The sequence below is a fragment of the Orcinus orca genome, chromosome 5, assembly GCF_937001465.1.
Source record: "Orcinus orca chromosome 5, mOrcOrc1.1, whole genome shotgun sequence".
NCBI classification, from domain to species: Eukaryota; Metazoa; Chordata; class Mammalia; order Artiodactyla; family Delphinidae; genus Orcinus; species Orcinus orca.
The window spans coordinates 13,649,766-13,668,367 of NC_064563.1; the positions used below are offsets into that span (position 1 = coordinate 13,649,766).

At 40.9% G+C, this 18,602-nt stretch overlaps 1 protein-coding gene across 4 annotated transcripts in view; it reads right to left on the reverse strand.

Moving 5' to 3' along the window:
• Positions 1-3,127: 3,127 nt before the first annotated feature.
• The window catches only part of PIK3R4 (phosphoinositide-3-kinase regulatory subunit 4), a 73,661-nt gene continuing 58,186 nt past the window's right edge, over positions 3,128-18,602 (reverse strand). For 3 of the 4 annotated variants that reach the window (XM_033412245.2, XM_004283430.3, XM_033412246.2), the window contains 7 exons: positions 13,384-13,548; positions 10,406-10,617; positions 8,640-8,771; positions 5,679-5,779; positions 4,968-5,056; positions 4,554-4,662; positions 3,128-3,701 (listed from right to left, as the gene is read on the reverse strand). In XM_033412245.2, the coding sequence (XP_033268136.1) occupies positions 3,531-3,701; positions 4,554-4,662; positions 4,968-5,056; positions 5,679-5,779; positions 8,640-8,771; positions 10,406-10,617; positions 13,384-13,548 (979 nt within the window). In that variant the 3' untranslated portion in view covers positions 3,128-3,530. The remainder of the gene's footprint in view (positions 3,702-4,553; positions 4,663-4,967; positions 5,057-5,678; positions 5,780-8,639; positions 8,772-10,405; positions 10,618-13,383; positions 13,549-18,602) is intronic. The other variant, XR_004478914.2, reaches the window with a different exon arrangement.

Genomic DNA, 18,602 nt, shown 5'->3' on the forward strand with positions numbered 1-18,602 from the left:
ATCTTGTCCATTTATTTGACCATTCCTGATAATTCCGAGACTGGTATGTTCAAGAACTGTTATCATTAAAAGATGGAAGAATAAAAGGAGTCTTTTGAAAAGTCTAATGGCGATGTAATTTGAAGCTAAATGTTATAACGTGTATACGTGTATATACATGGGCCAACACTCATGAGTTTTAAATTGTAGGTCTCCATCCAGTCCACTTTCTATAAACCAAGCCTTCTTTCTCAGCTTAGGACTGATTAATGATCATCTATTTAACCAAAGGTTAATGTTTTGGGAGATCCTAACATTAACCCTAGAAATTGATGCCGTTTGTATGTCGTAACTTTGAAAATTTGACCTTCCTCGACGACTCCATTTCAACACACCCCGGTCTCTGTCTGGAATGACTGGATCGCCAATGGGCTTGTGCGGGAAGCTTTCCTCCACCTTGTGCAGTTATTTGTTTGCTTGGACAGGTGAGAAACAGAGGGTAATTTTTCCCAGCTCCAAATCCTCCTTAACTCACTGAGAAACTCGTATTTCCCCAGAACATAAATTGTGTAGAGCCTCCTGCCTGGCCATTTTGATAGACTTTTATTCTTTCTTTCCCATTATTATTATTATTATTATTATTATTTTTACTAATCCATGTATTCTTTAGACAAGAATAGTAAAGACACAACATGTCATGGGTGAAGCTATGAGTTACCCATCAGGTAGCTCTTTAGTAAATAGTGAGCAGCAGCAAAGAGGACGGGCAGAGCTCTAAAAAGAGCTTAAATGCACAGCGAGTTTGGAAAAGATAAAGGTGTCCATGTCTTAATCTACAAATCCTTATTGGTGGGGGGGCGGGGGCACCAGAGATGCGAAAAGAGATCAGAGTGAAACCAGGAAAGGTCTTCAAAGTGCATCTCTGGTGGCTCTTTCTCCTCACTCCCATCCAGATCACATAACTGATTTTTAATCTTATGATAGGGCTAATGTTTTCAACAACTAGACACCAAAGAAGCAATACTTAATTTAGACATAATGGCAAATTTTAAGAGCTGGCTCCACAGTTGGTGGTAGTGGCCTGGCTGCACAGATGGCCATATTCTCCAGAAAGGGAGGGAGGCCCTGCGCGGATGCATGGGGCACAGGGTTACGGACACCAAATACCAGCAGGTATCATCTGACTTTCTTTTCTACACCTCTCTTCATAAAACCTGGGAAAGAAGAGCCATCTGCAGTGTTTTTACAAATCACTTCTGCCATCCTTACCCAGGCAACTCCATAGAAATAGCTCCCAATGTCTCCAAAGAGCAAAGAGTTAAAAGGTTGTATCCATACTCAGGTAACACAGAAGAATAAAGCACATCAGCTTTCTTCATGTATCCTAAATGGTGCTTAGGAGTTCAGGAAAAATTTGTTTCAAGTACAGGAAATTGATGAGCAATATTTAAGAGGTATTTTAATAAAAGGGATTTTTCTGGTTAACTCTGGATTAAGCAAAAATTCCTTTCTTCTGTTTATTGTTGGAAATACTTTTAAAATGTTATTTGTCTATCTTTTCAGCATTGGTAAGTAAAGTACACCAAACAAATATTTCCTTGGTGATTGAGATTATTTTAGTATTTTGGGTCATCGTTTTAGTCATTAGTAGGTGAGGGGTCTGAAGCATAGTGTAGATAGTAAGTTCCTTTTAAAAATATTAATCCCTAATATTAGCATTTTCCATGATTTACCTCTTCCTCTTAAAGGGGAAAGTACCATAAATTGAGTGTAAATTAAACAAAACCCTATTTAAACCAAGAATCACACAAATAAGCAGTGATGTTCTTGATATAGAATTATAAATTAATTGACTATAAAGGACAATTTATTCTATTATCTCTGCACTGAACTATGAATCAAACGTGTTAAAGAAAACCCCTAGAATTCAAAAAGAAATGCAAACTCAATGTGGCGTCAGATTGTAATACTCAGTAACAATTCAACCAAATGACCTTTACAAAGCTGGGTGGGGAGGATTTTTAAGTGGGGAGAATGAGTGGTAGGAAGATAAGGGGAAAAGGATTACAGCTCCATCAGCATACTCCATCTCTTCCCTCAGCATTCCCCACGTTTATCAGTCTGTGGCTTATCTAATGGCTCCAGGCTTGGGGCCCATTTTCAGAACAAGTTTATGTCTCAAAAAACTTCCCCCAACCTCTGCAGACTCTAAATCTGACCTAGTAGCTAGAACCTCTATAAATATGGTCTTAGCACACATTAAGGGAAACAGAGGCACTACAACATGAAAACGCCAATGTCAAATTTGCATATTCTATGGATCCACTGAGCTCCCTGGCCCATCAGAGTCCATCACTCCTGACCTGGACCTCTCTGAATGATGGGGTTTTCTGATAGTTTTATTGTTTACTTGTCTAAACACTTAAGTGTGTTGAATCCTATGCACTGCAACTGACATGTCTCATACTAAGTTATGTAATTATACAAATTAAATTTTTGGAGTATTTCTTAAACAAGTATTTTCCCTAGACTCAGATTATCTGTTCAACTTCTTGGTTTTACAGACTCCTGTAGCTAATTTCAAACTAAAATATTTTGAACACCATAAACCCTTCTGCAAGTGGATGACAATTAAATGTGGATGAGAAGTTCCTGTGTGAACAATAATCGATAATTTTGAAGGGTTTATTTTAGTGGGAAAGACCAAATTTTGGTCTTTTAAAAATATAAATTTGGGGCATGTTTTTAACAGCTTAATCTTTTTATTTTTCTCTTTTCATGCATTTAATAAATAATATACACTGGATAAAAGCAAGCTGATGGGCCAAGTTTCAGAATTTATAGTAGAGCCTATAAAAAACAGTAATGATGACCAAGAAGAGACACACTACTCTGGAACTGACACACAGGGGATCAAGTCTACAGGGTTAAACATCTAACAAGGCCAGCTCTAAAACTGGAAGAAAGATAGACGGGCTAGAGCAGGAAGCATGATACTGAGAATCCAGAGACCTGGACATAAGGCCTAGTTCTTTCACTGAGTCCCTGCAACACCGGGTCCATGTCTTCAGAACACGTGCTGCTGGAGAGGTTATTCTTCTGCTAATGTTTACTGTTAAAAACACCAACAAAAACAAACAAAAACCCCTTAAGATGCTTGAATACAGTTTATTGGCTAGTTTGAATAGCATTTTTAATAGCAAAAAATGTGTTTACATTATAATAGCTTACAACCAACTTTCAGTCATCTTTTTTAATACAAAGTAAACTGAGATCACCTAAATCTTAGCATTTTAAATTCCTCACCTCTGTGATATATACAATAAGAAAGTCCCAGATACTATTGTCTGGCTAATTCCAGCTGAGATATACACAAGTATGCCAGCAACTTCCTTAACCACCTTGCATGGGATTTGTTTAATCACGAAACAGACATGATTCTGAAAATTAAGCAAATGAATCTGTGTTCACTCTGTTCTCTAAAAATACTTTTTCTCTTGAGTTATAGTAATATTTATATATTTTTACACATTATACAAATCACTCAGTTTTCATTTCCAAACCTTAACAATCCCATCTCTAGAAGCAGTCACAATGAAGCCCTGTGTCGTCTGGAACGTGGCGACATCTGTGATGATGTCGTGGTGACCCACAGGCAGAGACTCTGGGCCCTTCCGAGGGGCATCATCACTCGGTCCCACCTTCTGCTTATTCTGAATTTCCTGTTTGGTGGTTTAAAGTCAAGGAGAAAGCCAGAAGTTAAAGGCTGTAGCACATTCTACCGCCTGTCTGTCCTCCTGCTTCTGAGGAATACTGTTCTTGTTTAGGCTAGCCCTCCCATGAAGGAGTCACACTTTCACAAAGACACTGAGCAGAGTGTTCAAAGTGATGTTCTACGTTTCCAGTCACTGGACTCCACGAGCAGCCACTTACAAATACGGAAAACTTACAAATAGGCCAATAATCTGTGCATATTACCTCTGTCAACATCAAAGAACAAAAGGAAAGAACAGAGAGGCAGAGACAACCGGGATATGGATGTAAACACCTGTCAGACACTCAAGCCCTTCTGAAGCTCACTGTTATTTGGGACAAAGGAAGCCCCTCATTTACTGACCACGTACCAGGCCCAGCACTGGCAAGTATGTCATCTCCTCTGCAGCCTCTGCCTGACTCAAGAACACAAGCTCTTGAGCCCCACCAGCCAGGTGTGAGTCCCAGCGCTGCTGCTTACTAGCTGGGTGACCTTAGATGTGTTCAATTTCACTGTGCTTAACTTTCTCATTTGCAGAAGGAAAATAATAAAGGCACTTCCTTATAAAGTTGTTTTAAGGACTTGGCAAGTGTCTGAAGTGCTTATTTTGAGCAGTGTACTTACACATGCACTTTCTATGTTCATTCTACTTTAATAAAAGTTAATTTAAAAAATACAGAAAAGTCAAGAGAAAATAAAACATATTTTTTAAATTCAAAGAAATAGTGCCACTCTTGGCCAAGCCATTTATTTGAATCAACATGATATTTATGAAAGCCGTTTTTGTTCCTACAAAAGTTGAAAGAAAGACTGCTTATACCTGGATGACTTCGGTGCCTTCAATGATTTTCCTGTAGTAGGACACAGATGAAGAACTAGTGCTTCCTGCAATGACATAGGACCTCTCTGGGTAAGCCAGGTCCCAAAACCTGGGGTAAAGGAAACAACTGGTGATAATCTCAAAGGAGGAGGGGAGGGACTAATGATTACTGGCTGACACTCATCAATGCTAGCTTGTTCTCTTCTGCATTAGGAAAAGACAATCTTCTAGAAGAGCCTAAAATTAGTTACAAATGAAGTATTAACAGCTGTCCCTGAAAGAAGCAGATGACGTTAAACGTCACACTACTGCTGGTATCTATAATAAGCAACGCCTAGTGGTAACCGCAGTATTCATCCACATTTTACTACCTTTCTCCTTTCAAGTGCTGGATATCAAGTGTCTTTACTGTACCTTATTTTCATGTCTGAGCCAGCTGTTAGCAGGATGGGGTTCCCATCTGCAGGACTACAGTAGAGACCGTGGACACTGTGAGGAGAAGGCTTAAAGGAAATAAAGAAATAAAGAGTCAAATAACAGACACCAGTGTAGCCCATAAAGGATGTAGCCTTTTCTAGAGACAAGTCAGCTGTCTGTGGTTAACTGAAGAGACTAGAGACAGATCACGTATGTCTTAGATCTTCTTTCTTTGGGAATTTAAAATGCATTTGTTCTATATCATCCTGAATGAAGAAGCAGAGCCTGTTCAGCTTTCCAAAATTCTCTATTTGGGATGAGAAGGACCCCAACTAAAGGAGAAAAAAATCTTTCCTACCTTCTGCCCCAAAAAAGCACCCTTAAAAAAGTGTGTATGAGGGGTCATGTTCCATTTTTTTAATGATGTAAGCTTTAATCTGTGCTTTTCCTAATTAACCCATATTTTACTGGGGTTCCAAAGAGACATCACAAACATTATGGAGCTGGCAACCAAAACACCCACAGAAGCAGACACCAGTAAGCGGGAACTGGAAAGCACATGGTAGCAATGCCCACCTAATACTTAGTAAAAACCCAAATTTAAAACATAACCCAAAGGCCCAACAAATATCATGTTTGGCAAAATGCCTGAAAGTGCTTGGAATGTGGGAGATTATGTTGGCCTTTATAATAAAAACTGGAGCAAACCTGTAATTCAGACAGTGGTGGTGCACCACTGGCCCAGAGCGTGAACCTTCTGTCACCCGTCTCCATGTCCCACATGGATACTTCATTGTTGCCCTGGACAGCTGAGGGAAAGAGGCCAGAACGTTACTCAGACAAGGTCTCCACTCTTAGGGATTCATGTCTTGGTAGAGGTAGTCAGCCTACAGCCATTTCCATTTTCTCCCATCCTGCAAGAAACACTCACGAATACTTTTAAATAATACTGTGACCCTGCCACCACACTGGAGTGCAAAAGAGAAATGTTTTTTATAGCCTACTAGTCAATATTTACTGGTGTCCAGCCAAGTGGAAAGAAGTGTAGGGTGGAAAGGCAAAGCATAAACAGACTCTGCCCTCAAGAAACCTACAGTCTAGGACATCCCTGGTGGTGTAATGGTTAAGAATCCGCCTGCCAATGCAGGAGACACAGGTTCGAGCCCTGGTCCACGAAGATCCCACATGCCACGGAGCAACTAAGCCCACGTACCACAACTACTGAGCCTGTGCTCTAGAGCCCACAAACCACAACTACTGAGCCCACGTGCCACAACTACTGAAGCCCGTGTGCCTAGAGCCCGTGCTCTGCAACAAGAGAAGCCACTGCAATGAGAAGCTCACGCACCGCAACGAAGAGTAGCCCTCGCTCGCCACAACTAGAGAGAGCCCGCGTGCAGCTACAAAGACCCAACACAGCCAAAAATAAATAAATAAAATAAATAAATTTATTTTTTAAAAAAAGAAAAGAAACCTACAGTCTAGAAGGAAAGAAAAAATATAAAGTATAAGACAATGAGCACAAAAAGAGAGAATGCAAAGTTCCACCTACACTCAGGAAGGCAAAGGTCACATCCAGTGGGTGAGAATCAAGGCCACCTCGTGGAGGTGTCATCACTGGGACGGAAAGAGCAAGTGAGGCTGGGGACACAGGTGGCACATGGATCACTTCAGGCAGAAAGGATGGAAGGAGTAAAGCACACACACCCATGTCTGGGTGCTGTGGTCTGATTGGAGCACATCTGACAGGAAGAGTGGAAGGAAGATTCTAGGGAATGGAAGCTGCAGGCCTGACAGAGGCTTTCTCGAAAGTAATTTTGAGCAGGATAGTGACAATATCCCAGGCTTCAGTCCTTCATTAACATTTATTGAACCAACAATGTTTACTATGAACCAGTCACTGTCCTAGGCACTGAGGAAAAGAAGGCAAATAATGCAAAAAAAATCCCTTTTTCACAGAACTTACATCCTAGTGGTGACAACAACCCCCCAAAAATGCAGAGGCCCCAAAGCAGGAATGTGATTAGTTCAAGGAAAAGGCCAGGAAGCCCCTGTGGCTGGAGCCCTATTTTATTGCACTGTGGTTTACGATGTCTCACACTCACACCTTTGTAAATATTTCCTCTGACAATAAGTCCTCCTCAAATTATCCTACCTTGGGTATGCCATGTGTTTCCTGTTGGAACCCTGACTGATCAAGAGTGTCAGTGAGGTAGCAGGGACAGATCCCATAAAGTCTCTGGGCCATGGTGAGGAGTTTGACTGTTATTTGAGAGCCACTGGAAGGTACTGAGCAGAAGAAAGAACAGTCTTTGGTAAGAATAAAAGCAGGGAGTTACAAGGATGTTGCATTAATAGGGACATGAGATTATGGCTGTTTGGACTAGGGGGACAGTGATGGAAATAGTAAAAGGTGCTGAATTCTGGACATATTTTAAGACAGAACATGTACAACTGGCTGATGGACTGGAAGTGGGATGAGAGAGAAAGAACAAAGGACGACGACAGGCTTCCTCCTGAGCTTTGAGCCTGAATGCTGCCATTTCCTGGGACAACACTGCAGGGAGAGCAGGCTGGTCTCAGGTCCTCAAGGAGGTGGTACGGGGCGGGCAGCTGGTGGAGAGGAGCCAAGCGTTCAGCGTGGACAGGTCAGGTTTCAGTCGGCTATCAGACATCTTAGGGAGGACTTTACATAGGCACATATAAAAATCTGAATAAATTTGGTACTATTTTGCGGGGGACTGGATGTGCTCACACAGGGAGCCAGTGCAGAAGGAGAAGAGGTTCAGACCAAGATTGAGCCCTGAGGCCGGCTACAGCTTAGAAGCAGGAAGAGGAGGAAGAATCAGCAAATCAATCAACAGAAGAACCAAGAGAGTGATGTCCTCAAAGTCAGTTGAGGAAACTGTTTCAGACAGAGGAAGTGATCAACCAACCAAGTGACAAATCACGTAAGATGCAGGCTGAGTCACGGCCATTGAACCTGGCAGCACGATGACCTTGACAGGAGCAGCGCATGAGGTACACTGTGTGGATGAGAAGGGACCAGGAAGAGCCCAGAGGCACGGGGACCAGCGAGGAAACATAAGAGTAACGAGAGCTACCACTTAACAAGCACTCCTTGCATGCCAGGCTATGTGCATTACATGTGTTTTCTGAAATTCTTACAACCTCTGCTAGCTAAGTATTTTTAACCACGTTTTACCGTTGAGGAAAATGAGTTTCAAAGACTTGCCCAAGTGTCTTGCCAGAGAATCCATACAAGAAAATTTGAATGCCCAACAAGAGAAAGGGAGGGAAGCTTGCAAGAAACTCAACAGAAATGGCAGCTGAGAAGGATGACTCAAGGCTTCTAACTTAAGACTTCCAGGAAGACGGTGAGAACTTTAGCAAAAATAGGGGACACAAGAGAAAGAAGATAAATGGAAAGGAAATGATGGTAGGAATGGAAGGTGGTAGTGTGATTGATGAGATCATTCTGAAACATGATAAATAAGAAATGACAATGAGATATCAGTGGTGGGAACTTCTTCCATAATCAGAACTGAACAAAAGCAAGCATTTGGCTCATATGTAACATAAAACTCTAAGAACACGATTCCAAGCAGCAGGGGGTTCTGCACTTTCCCAGAAAGGCCCCCAACCCCGAGAGCCAGCCCTCCCTCTTACCTGCGATCACCCAGGACTGGTACAGCGGGTGCATGGAGAGGCGCCGGATGCGGGCCCTGGAAGGGTGGCAGTGACTGGAAATGGGCAGCTGGAACCGCATGTCCCAACACGCCATGGTGCCACTGCTTGTCCCTGAGGGGAAAAGAAGTCCAGAAGGTGACCACCCATGGTAAAGCACAGCAGGCTACAGTCATCAAGTGGTAATTTGCGAGCTCTGTACGGATGCGCGTTCAACCTGGCTTAGCCACTTGGAGACAAGGCTTTGTTTTCACTAAGCTGCCCTCCCCAACCCCAGTGTCAAACAGTGCCTTACGCCAAAGATACAAAGCACTGGCACGAAGCTACTACAAAACGGCCTAACAGATGTGAAGTGAAAACGAGTGATTCATTAATTACTGACACTTACTAACTGCCAAAAGTGCCCACAAAAAACCCAGAAGGCCTAGAGAAGACATAAAGTGAATCTTTATGTCTTCTCAAAATGTTCAGGCTGCCTTAAATAACCAGAGGTGGTTTACTGGCATTCAGTGATCACTTTACCAATCCCAAAGTGGTAGCAGCTTTGCAGCTATCATCAGTTTCAATCATTTCCATGTGCCCTTTTCTCCGAAACGTTCTGGAGACAGGCACGGGTGTCCAATCACAGTAGAAACTGGGGTGAATGCATGCATATCTGCCCATGGCACCTTAAACCCCATAGAGAAAAGGCACCCCATCCCAAAGAATAATGTCCACCCTAACACCGAGACTGGTCTCCAGTTCCAGTGGAGAGATGGGGGTGGGAAAAGACAAAAGGGGCAGCGGGTCCCTCTGTCGCCCTGCCCCTCTCCAGGACAATGGCTCAAATAGCCACAGCAGTACTGTGCCGCCCTGAGAGCCACCAGTGCCATTTGCTAATTTGCTACGTGTGTAATAGCTACTCTTCTAGGCCTGGCATTACATATTCCTAAACCAGTACAGTTTAGTCACACAAAAGGCAAAAAAATAATACATTTCATAAAAACTACATAAAAATAAAGATACTTAATGTCACAAATGCAAGTTAGGGAATCCAGAAACCAATATTCAAGTGCAGCAGATTATAATTCTTCTGAAAAAGAGTGCCAAGTGGGAATGAATAAACTCTAGTACCTTCTAAAGGGGCAGGTTCAAAGCCCTAGGAGAGAAAAAGGTGAAACTAAAACAGAGGAAAGCAGCAAGCAAGAGCACAGGGTACATCTTCAGCATTTGAGGAAAGGCGGGTGGGGAGGAATCACAAGGCAAGAAACCACTGTTTAGCTCTTCTCCTGTGCTGGATGCTTCTACCTCACTGACTCCTCTAAGCAGCCCTTCAAAGGATGAGCCCCATTTGAAGATGAGGATACTATGACCCAAAAGAGTTAATAAGCAGCTTGCCAGTGGTTAATGGAATTTAAAACCAAGTGTGCCCAAATTCAAATGCTTTCATCCATAAACTAAGCCTGCTGCTTCCCTGGCAGAATAAGAAAATGCCAGCAAACCTGATCACTATAATGATTATAAAGAGGCTCATTTAAGAATGAAGAGAAAGAGGAAATTGTTTTATGTGTTGGAATATTGATTTCACTTTTTCAAATCTGTTTTTTAATGAAAAAATAAAATGCAAGTGATCATAACATAATAATTATGGGGGGAAAAAAAGGACATGGGGGAAAATTACCAATGAAGAAAAAGGAAAGAGCTTTCCTAAGAAGGCCACTCCAGACAGTAGCATCCAGACCCAGTCAAGGACTTGAAAGGCAGCTCACCGATGCAGAGCCAGCACTGGTGGATGTCCACAGCAAAGGAAGTGATGAGACCTGACTTAAGATCGTGCCTCAGCGTCCAGGCATTGCTGGAAGACCTGAGGTCCCAGCCCACCAGAGCGCCGTTCACAGTGGCGTAGGCCAGCACAGACTGCGCCCCGGAGTTGAAGTGATGCATGTCCACCACACAGCCGTCCTCCTTTTGGTCTAGGACTCTAAGGAGACACACATCAAAAGGCAAAGACTTTTCCAGTCACTAAAAACACAGTACCCTTCTCCACTGAAGATGAATCTATATTCTAACCATGGTCAAGAAATAAAAACTCTGTGACCCATAAGACAATGATAGCTGACCATTTTTTAAAAATTATTTTAGAACTACAGAAGAGTTGCAAAAATAGTACACAGACTTCCGTATATCCTTCGCTCACCTTCCCCTCACGCTAACACTTTACATAAACATAGACCATTTATCAAAACTAAGAAATTGACCTTGGTACAGTACCCGTAAGGTACAAAACATGGTTGGATTTCACCAGTTTTCCCACTGGTGACCTAACCGCTCCAGACCAAGACACCGCCTGGAATCTAGCTGCCGCGTTTCCTTCATCTCCTCCACCTATGACAGCGCCTCAGTCTGTCCTTTCACGACCTTGACATTTCTGAATGTCATGTCATGTGTTCTCACAAACAGAGCTGGTGCCTTACTGGGAGGGAGACCACATGTGTGACGTGCCCGTCTCAGTGCACAGATGGGAGCACCTGACGTCAGCACGTGATGCCAGTGATGTCCACCTGGATCATGTGGCTAAGGTGGCGCCTGGCAGGACCCTCCACTGTAAACTTATTATTTTTTATTTTTCCATTTATAACTACTCTATACTTAGGGGAAATTCTTTTCAGACTATGCAAAAACCTGTTTCTGTGTAAACTTTTTTCCACTAATTTTAGGACCTGTGGACAAATCATGCCTGTGGTGTTCTATTTCCCTTGGTCCTTCTACGCTTATTAGAATTCTTCTGTATGGAAAAGCTGCCATTTCTCTTGTCAGCTCGTCTCTGTCAGTATGGACTTGTGGATATTTATTTTATCCTCTGAGTTATGACCCAACACAGTCGTTGCCTCTTGTTGCTCAGCTTGCTCCAAGTCTGGCCATGGGACACTCTGTCAGGCTAGCTCAAACGCCCTTGCAATGTGCTCTTACTGACCACTTCCTAACCTTCTGGCATCACAGGATGCTCCAGATGCGTCTTGTGTTTTCCCTGCCCAGGCTCTGGAATCAACCAGTTTTTCAAGGAGTCCTGGTCCCTTTTATTAGAGAATGGCATTTAAAACCAAGGTCTATGAGCTAAGTGCTCATCGCTATGGGGATGCCCCTGTGTCTAGTACCTCTCAACGGCCAGAGCTAGGAAATATATTCTGTATACTACCCTCATGCACACAGACCCAACTCTATTTCTGTATCTATTTGTGTGTGTCTACATGTACGTGTGTGTATATATACATGTGTGTATACACATACACAAAGATGTATGTCATGAGTCATACTGATATCGAGTCCATACTGATATCTATCCAGCACCAGGCTTCATTCTAGCCAGCCCCCTTTCCTTGTCTGTAATTTCTTTCCTCCAGTGAGAAACCTGGCTCTCATTATCTATAATACGTTTACTTATTTATTCAACCCTAGTGTACAAATAAAGTCATTTTGGAATTATTAAACCATAACCATGTGAAAAACAACCAACTAGAATACAACGTTTGAGCTCAGCTCCTTTTGTCATTAGCCTGCAGTTTTCCCAAGTTGTTCAGCTGCTTCCTTTATTCCCCTTACTCTTCCACATGACTATGTGATTCATCTGTACAACAGTTAGACTGACTGCCATAGGCTGCACTCTACCTCTCCCCCAATATCCTGGTTGCTTTGGGTTTTTTTAATTTAATCTTATATACAGTAATATTCATTTTGTGGTATACAGTTCTATGCATTATGACAAATCCATTTCATGTATCTTCTACCACAGAACCATACAGTACAACTCCACACCCCAAAATGTATCTTGTGCAGCCCCTTTGTAGTCACCCCCTACCCCTATCCCCAAGCTGTGGTAACCATGGATCTGTTTTCCTCCCTATAACTTCATGTTTTCCAGAACAGCATATACGTCTGACTTATCTGCCCCACCCTACTCAACTACTCTGCTTTGGCTACATCTGGTGTCACCCCCTCCAGGCCTTCTTCCTTATCCACCTGCAAGCTGACCCCCCATCCCTGTCACAGGGCACACTGTCACACTGCACTGAAATCATCTGTTCACTGGTCTGTCTCTCCCACTAGACTGTGGTTTCTTAGAAAGTACAACACATCTTATTCGTTTCTGGAATTTTCATTGTGCAGCACATACTAGTCAGTTGAAAAATTATTCTGCTTGATCTTAAATATCTCACCTTGCATGTGTTTAATCTACAGGCAACTACAATTTATAAGAAATGGAGGAAATTCTCAGATAAAACCAGCCAGGACCTTGTTTTTAAAATGATAAGCAAATCATCTGACTAAAACCTCTGCTCTGTGTTCCCATCACCTCCAGAGGTTTTAATGCCAAGTAATAAAATGCTGACAACACTTGAATTTTCTTAATGAAGAACACTCACATTTTCAAATCAGCCAGCCAGAGTTGAGACAGAAGCTGTAACTGATAATTAGGTTATTCAGACAGATTCCAGACTGGGATGGGCCACAAGTTCAAAGCTGCCCTTCTGACCTTTTGGCAAATTGGCAGAAAGTAATAGGCAGACATAGTTTCCTGAAACTATGTGTGATAGATTTGAGTTGGAAACACAATTTTATTTATTTCACGTGCTTAAAAAAAGAAGTAAATTCTCAAAGGTCCTCAGTTGATCCAAACTGTATTAGAGAGGGAGGGTTAAATTATAGTACACTAAATGCAGTTTACAAAACACAAAAGATAGACAGATACCTGCTTTGTAGAGGATGAATTTTAGGAGACTTGGGCAGCTTAGAGGCCTCAATTCCAAGAAGTTGGACAGCACCATTATCAGACGCTATGGCTAAGTATTGGGAACCCTGGCAGAATGTGAGTGTCTTGACACGTCCCCCAATTCGGCTATACGTAAGAATAGACCTGCACAAAAGAAAAGTAAGACTGCGTTTCTGAAAAGCCACAAGAGTATTATTATTGCTGATATTAAATAGCCACATGACTGTTAACAAACAAAAAGTACTACTCTGAGGTCTGTTTCACTCCTTGACCTCATAACAAAAACAATAATCCCCCTCAAAAGCACTGGTACAAAATCACCTTTTCTTCTGATATTTTTTAATGGCCACCTTCACACACTTCTCTCCAATCACAGAAAGACTGTCCATCCTCCTTTGCAGCTGGAACTCCCATACTTGTGGCCCTGACCCAGTTCTCCTTCCTCTCTGCAATTCCTAAGCTCTACTCTTACCCCTGCAGTTATTCTATAATCCCTCAGATGCAGCCGGGCACAGCAGGAAAGGCACTGGCTTTGGAATCAAAGGGCTGAGTTCCACTTCTGACGACCCATATGATCTAGGTCAAGCCATTAACCTGTTCTGCATCTCAGTTTACTCATTTACAAAACAAAGACTGCCCAATTTATGCAACTGAGACATAGTGTAAATAACATATAAGTCATAAAACATTCATTAATGCACAATATTATTATAATATTCAGTCTCTCTCACACACGTTGACCTCTCAAGCTGCCTATCCTCCTTAAGTTTCACTGCCAAACTTCTTGACCCTGACCTACACAGGGTGCCTGCCTCCCATCACCACAAAGTCCCTCCTTCACTGCCCCCCCGCAAGGGCTGCATACTCAGCCTTCTAAGGGGCCATTCCCCTAAAAGGTCACAAGCCCCTAATCACCAAATTTATTCATCTCTATCTTTTGTAATTTATTTAATTTTATTATACAAATTAACACATATTAAATATACAAAAATTATTGAAATACAGAAAATACAGAAAAGTAAAACCATACTTCTACCACCCAGAGGAACACTATTGACATTTTCTTATATATCCTTCCAAAGAGTTTTCTATGCATATTACAATATATTCATAGTTGCTTTTCAAATTAATATGGAATCATATTTTATATATTTTTAATTAATCATGCCTCTCTAGTTCACTTTTTGTTAATAGCAGCTTTGCTGAAATACAATTTGTAGACCATAAAGTACAACATTTTAAAGTGTATAATTCAGTGACTGGTGTAGCATTCATCAGTATTTCATCCCTTTTTGTGCCAAAATAATATTCCAGTGTATGGATACACCACATTTGTTTATCTGTTCAATGGCTGATAGACATTCTGGTTTCCACTTTTTGGCTGTTATGACTAATGCTACTATGAACACTCGTTTATAGATTTTCATGTGAACAAATGTTTTCAACTCTCTTGGGTTTATAGCTAGAATACCCAGAATAAATGAAACTGCAGGGTCATAAGGTAAATCTATGTTTAGCATTTGAGAAACTGCCAACTTTTTTCCAAAGTTGCTGCATCATTTTACATTCCTACCAGCAATGTACAAAGGTGCCAATTTCTCCACATCCTCTCCAGCACTGTTATTGTCTTTTTGATTATAGCATTCTAGTGGGTGTGACGTGGTAACTCGCTGTGGTTTTGATTTACATTTCCCTAATGACGTGGAATATCTTTTTTGTGTACATATTGGTCCTATTTGGAGAGAAATCTACAATTACCCCTTCATATTCTTGGGGGAGTGGTTCCAGGACCCCCAGTGGATTCCAAAATCAGTGAATGCTCTAGTCCCTTACAGTCAGCCCTCTGTATCCAAGGGTTCCCTATCCAGAGAAAATATTCTATCCATGGCTGACTGAATCTACAGAACCCACAGGTATGAAGGACCGACACTATCTGAATCCTCTGCTTTTCAATTGAGTTGTTTTTTTATTGTTAAGATTTCTTTATACTCAGGGTACTTAAACATATGATTTTAAAATATTTATCTCATTCTGTGGGTTTTCCTTTCGCTTTCTTGACAGTGTCCTTTGAAGCACAAATGTTTATAATTTTGATGAAGTCACATTTATTTTTTGTCACTTGTGCTTTTTGATGGTATATTTCAGAAACTCCTGCCGAATCCAAGGTCACGAAGAACTACATGCTTATGTTTTCTTCAGTTTTATAGTTTAGCTCTTACATTTAGGTCTATGATCCATTTTGAAAACTTCTCTGCAAACTCATTCTTCTGCATGTGGCTGCCCAGTAATCCCTGCACCATCTTTTCAGGTTATTCTATCCCCCATTCAACTGTCCTGGCACCCTTCTCAGAAAACACTGACCATAAATGCATTTCTGCATGTCAGTTCTAGCCCACTGATTAATATATTTATCCTTATGCCAGTAATACAGTGTCCTGACTGCTGTAGCTTTGTAGTAAATCTGGGAAGTGTGAGTTCTCAAACTTTGTTCTTTCCTAAATTTTAAGACTGTTTTGGCTATTTAAGTCCTTTGCATTTCTTTATGAATTGTAGGATCAGAATGTCAATTTCTGCAGAAAGAGGCAGCTGGAAATTTCATACAGATTTCATAGAATCTGAAGATCAACTGGGATGTCTTTCCACTTATTTAGATCTTATATAATTTCTTTTTTTTTTATATCACTTCTTTCAATGATGTTTTGCAGCTTTCACTATTCAAGTCTTGTGCTATTTTGTTAGATTGATTCCTCAGTACTTTATTCTTTCTGATGCTAGAGTAAATGGACTTGTTTCCTTTATTTCATCTTTGGATTGTTCACTGTTAGCAAACAGAAATCCAACTAAGTTTTGTACGCATAAATACAACATAATCTTCTATTCTGAAACTTTGTGGAACTCATGTTAGTTCAAATAGGTTTTTCTTTTTTTAACATCTTTATTGGAGTGTAATTGCTTTACAATGTTGTGTTAGTTTCTGCTGTATAACAAAGTGAATCAGCTATATGTATACATATGTCCCCATATCCTCTCCCTCTTGCGTCTCTCTCCCACCCTCCATATCCCACCCCTGTAGGTGGTCACAAAGCATGGAGCTCATTTCCCTGTGCTATGCAGCTGCTTCCCACTAGCTATCTATTTTACATTTGGTAGTGTATATATGTCAATGCTATTCTCTCATTTCGTCCCAGCTTCACCCTCCCCATGTCCTCAAGACCATTCTCCACATCTGTGTCTTTATTCCTGTCCTGACCCTAGGTTCGTCAGAACCATTTTTTTTTATATATTTCATATATATGTGTTAGCATACGGTGTTTTTCTCTTTCTGACTTACTTCACTCTGTATGACAGACTCTAGGTCCATCCACCTCACTACAAATACCGCAATTTCATTTCTTTTTATTGCTGAGTAATATTCCACTGTATATATGTGCCACATCTTCTTTATCCATCCATTGGTGGACACTTAGGTTGCTTCCATGTCCTGTCTATTGTAAATAGTGCTGCAACGAACACTGTGGTTTTGGATTATGGTTTTCTCAGGGTATATGCCCAGTAGAGGCATTGCTGGGTCATATGGTAATTCTACTTTTAGTTTTTTAAGGAACCTCCATACTGTTCTCCATAGTGGCTATATCAATTTGCATTCCCACCAACAGTGCAATATGGTTCCCTTTTCTCCACACTCTCTCCAGCATTTATTGTTTGCAGATTTTTTTCATGATGGCCATTCTGACTGGTGTGAGGTAATACCTCACTGTAGTTTTGATTTTCATTTCTCTAATGATTAGTGATGCTGAGCATCCTTTCATGTGTTTGTTGGCAATCTGTATATCTTCTTTGGAGAAATGTCTATTTAGGTCTTCTGCCCATTTTTGGATTGGGTTATTCGTTTTTTTGATATTGAGCTGCATGAGCTGCTTGTACATCTTGGAGATTAATCCTTTGTCAGTTGCTTCATTTGCAAATATTTTCTCCCATTCTCAGGGCTGTCTTTTCATCTTCTCTATGGTTTCCTTTGCTGTGCAAAAGCTTTTAACTTTCATTAGGTCCCATTTGTTTATTTTTGGTTTTATTTCCATTTCTCTAGGAGGTGGGTCAGAAAGGATCTTGCTGTGATTTATGTCATAGGGTGTTCTGCCTATGTTTTCCTCTAAGAGTCTGATAGTGTCTGGCCTTACATTTAGATCTTTAATCCATTTTGAGTTTTTTTCTATACGATGTTAGGGAGTGTTCTAACTTCATTCTTTTACATGTAGCTGTCCAGTTTTCCCAGCACAACTTATTGAAGAGGCTGCCTTTTCTCGACTGTACATTCTTGCCTCCTTTATCAAAGATAAGGTGACCATATGTGCATGGGTTTGTCTCTGGGCTTTCTATCCTCTTCCATTGATCTATATTTCTATTTTGTACAGTACCATGTTGCCTTGATTACTTTGGCTTTGTACTATAGTCTGAAGTCAGGCAGCCTGATTCCTCCAGCTCCATTTTTCTTTCTCAGGATTGCTTTGACTATTCAGCGTCCTTTGTGTTTCCATACAAATTGTGAAATTTCTTGTTCTAGTTCTGTGAAAAATGCCATTGGTAGTTTGATAGGGATTGCACTGAATCTGTAGATTGCTTTGGGTAGTAGAGTCATTTTCACAATGTTGATTCTTCCAATCCAAGAACATGGTATATCCCTCCATCTGTTTGTATCGTCTTTAATTTCTTTCATCAGTGTCTATTTTTTCTGCATACAGGTCTTTTGTGTCCTTAGGTAGGTTTATTCCTAGGTATTCTTTTTGTTGCAATGGTAAATGGGAGTGTTTCCTTAATTTCTCTTTCAGATTTTTCATCATTAGTGTATAGGAATGCAAGAGATTTCTGTGCATTAACTTTGTATCCTGCTACTTTACCAAATTCATTGATTAGCTCTAGTAGTTTTCTGGTGGCATCTTTAGGATTCTCTATGTATAGTATCATGTCATCTGCAAACACTGACAGTTTTACTTCTTCTATTCCAATTTGGATTCCTTTTATTTCTTTTTCTTCTCTGATTTCTGTGGCTAAAACTTCCAAAACTATGTTGAATAATAGTGGTGAGAGAGGGCAACCTTGTCTTGTTCCTGATATTAGAGGAAATGGTTTCAGTTTTTCATCATTGAGAACAATGTTGGCTGTGGGTTTGTCATATACGGCCTTTATTATGTTGAGGTACG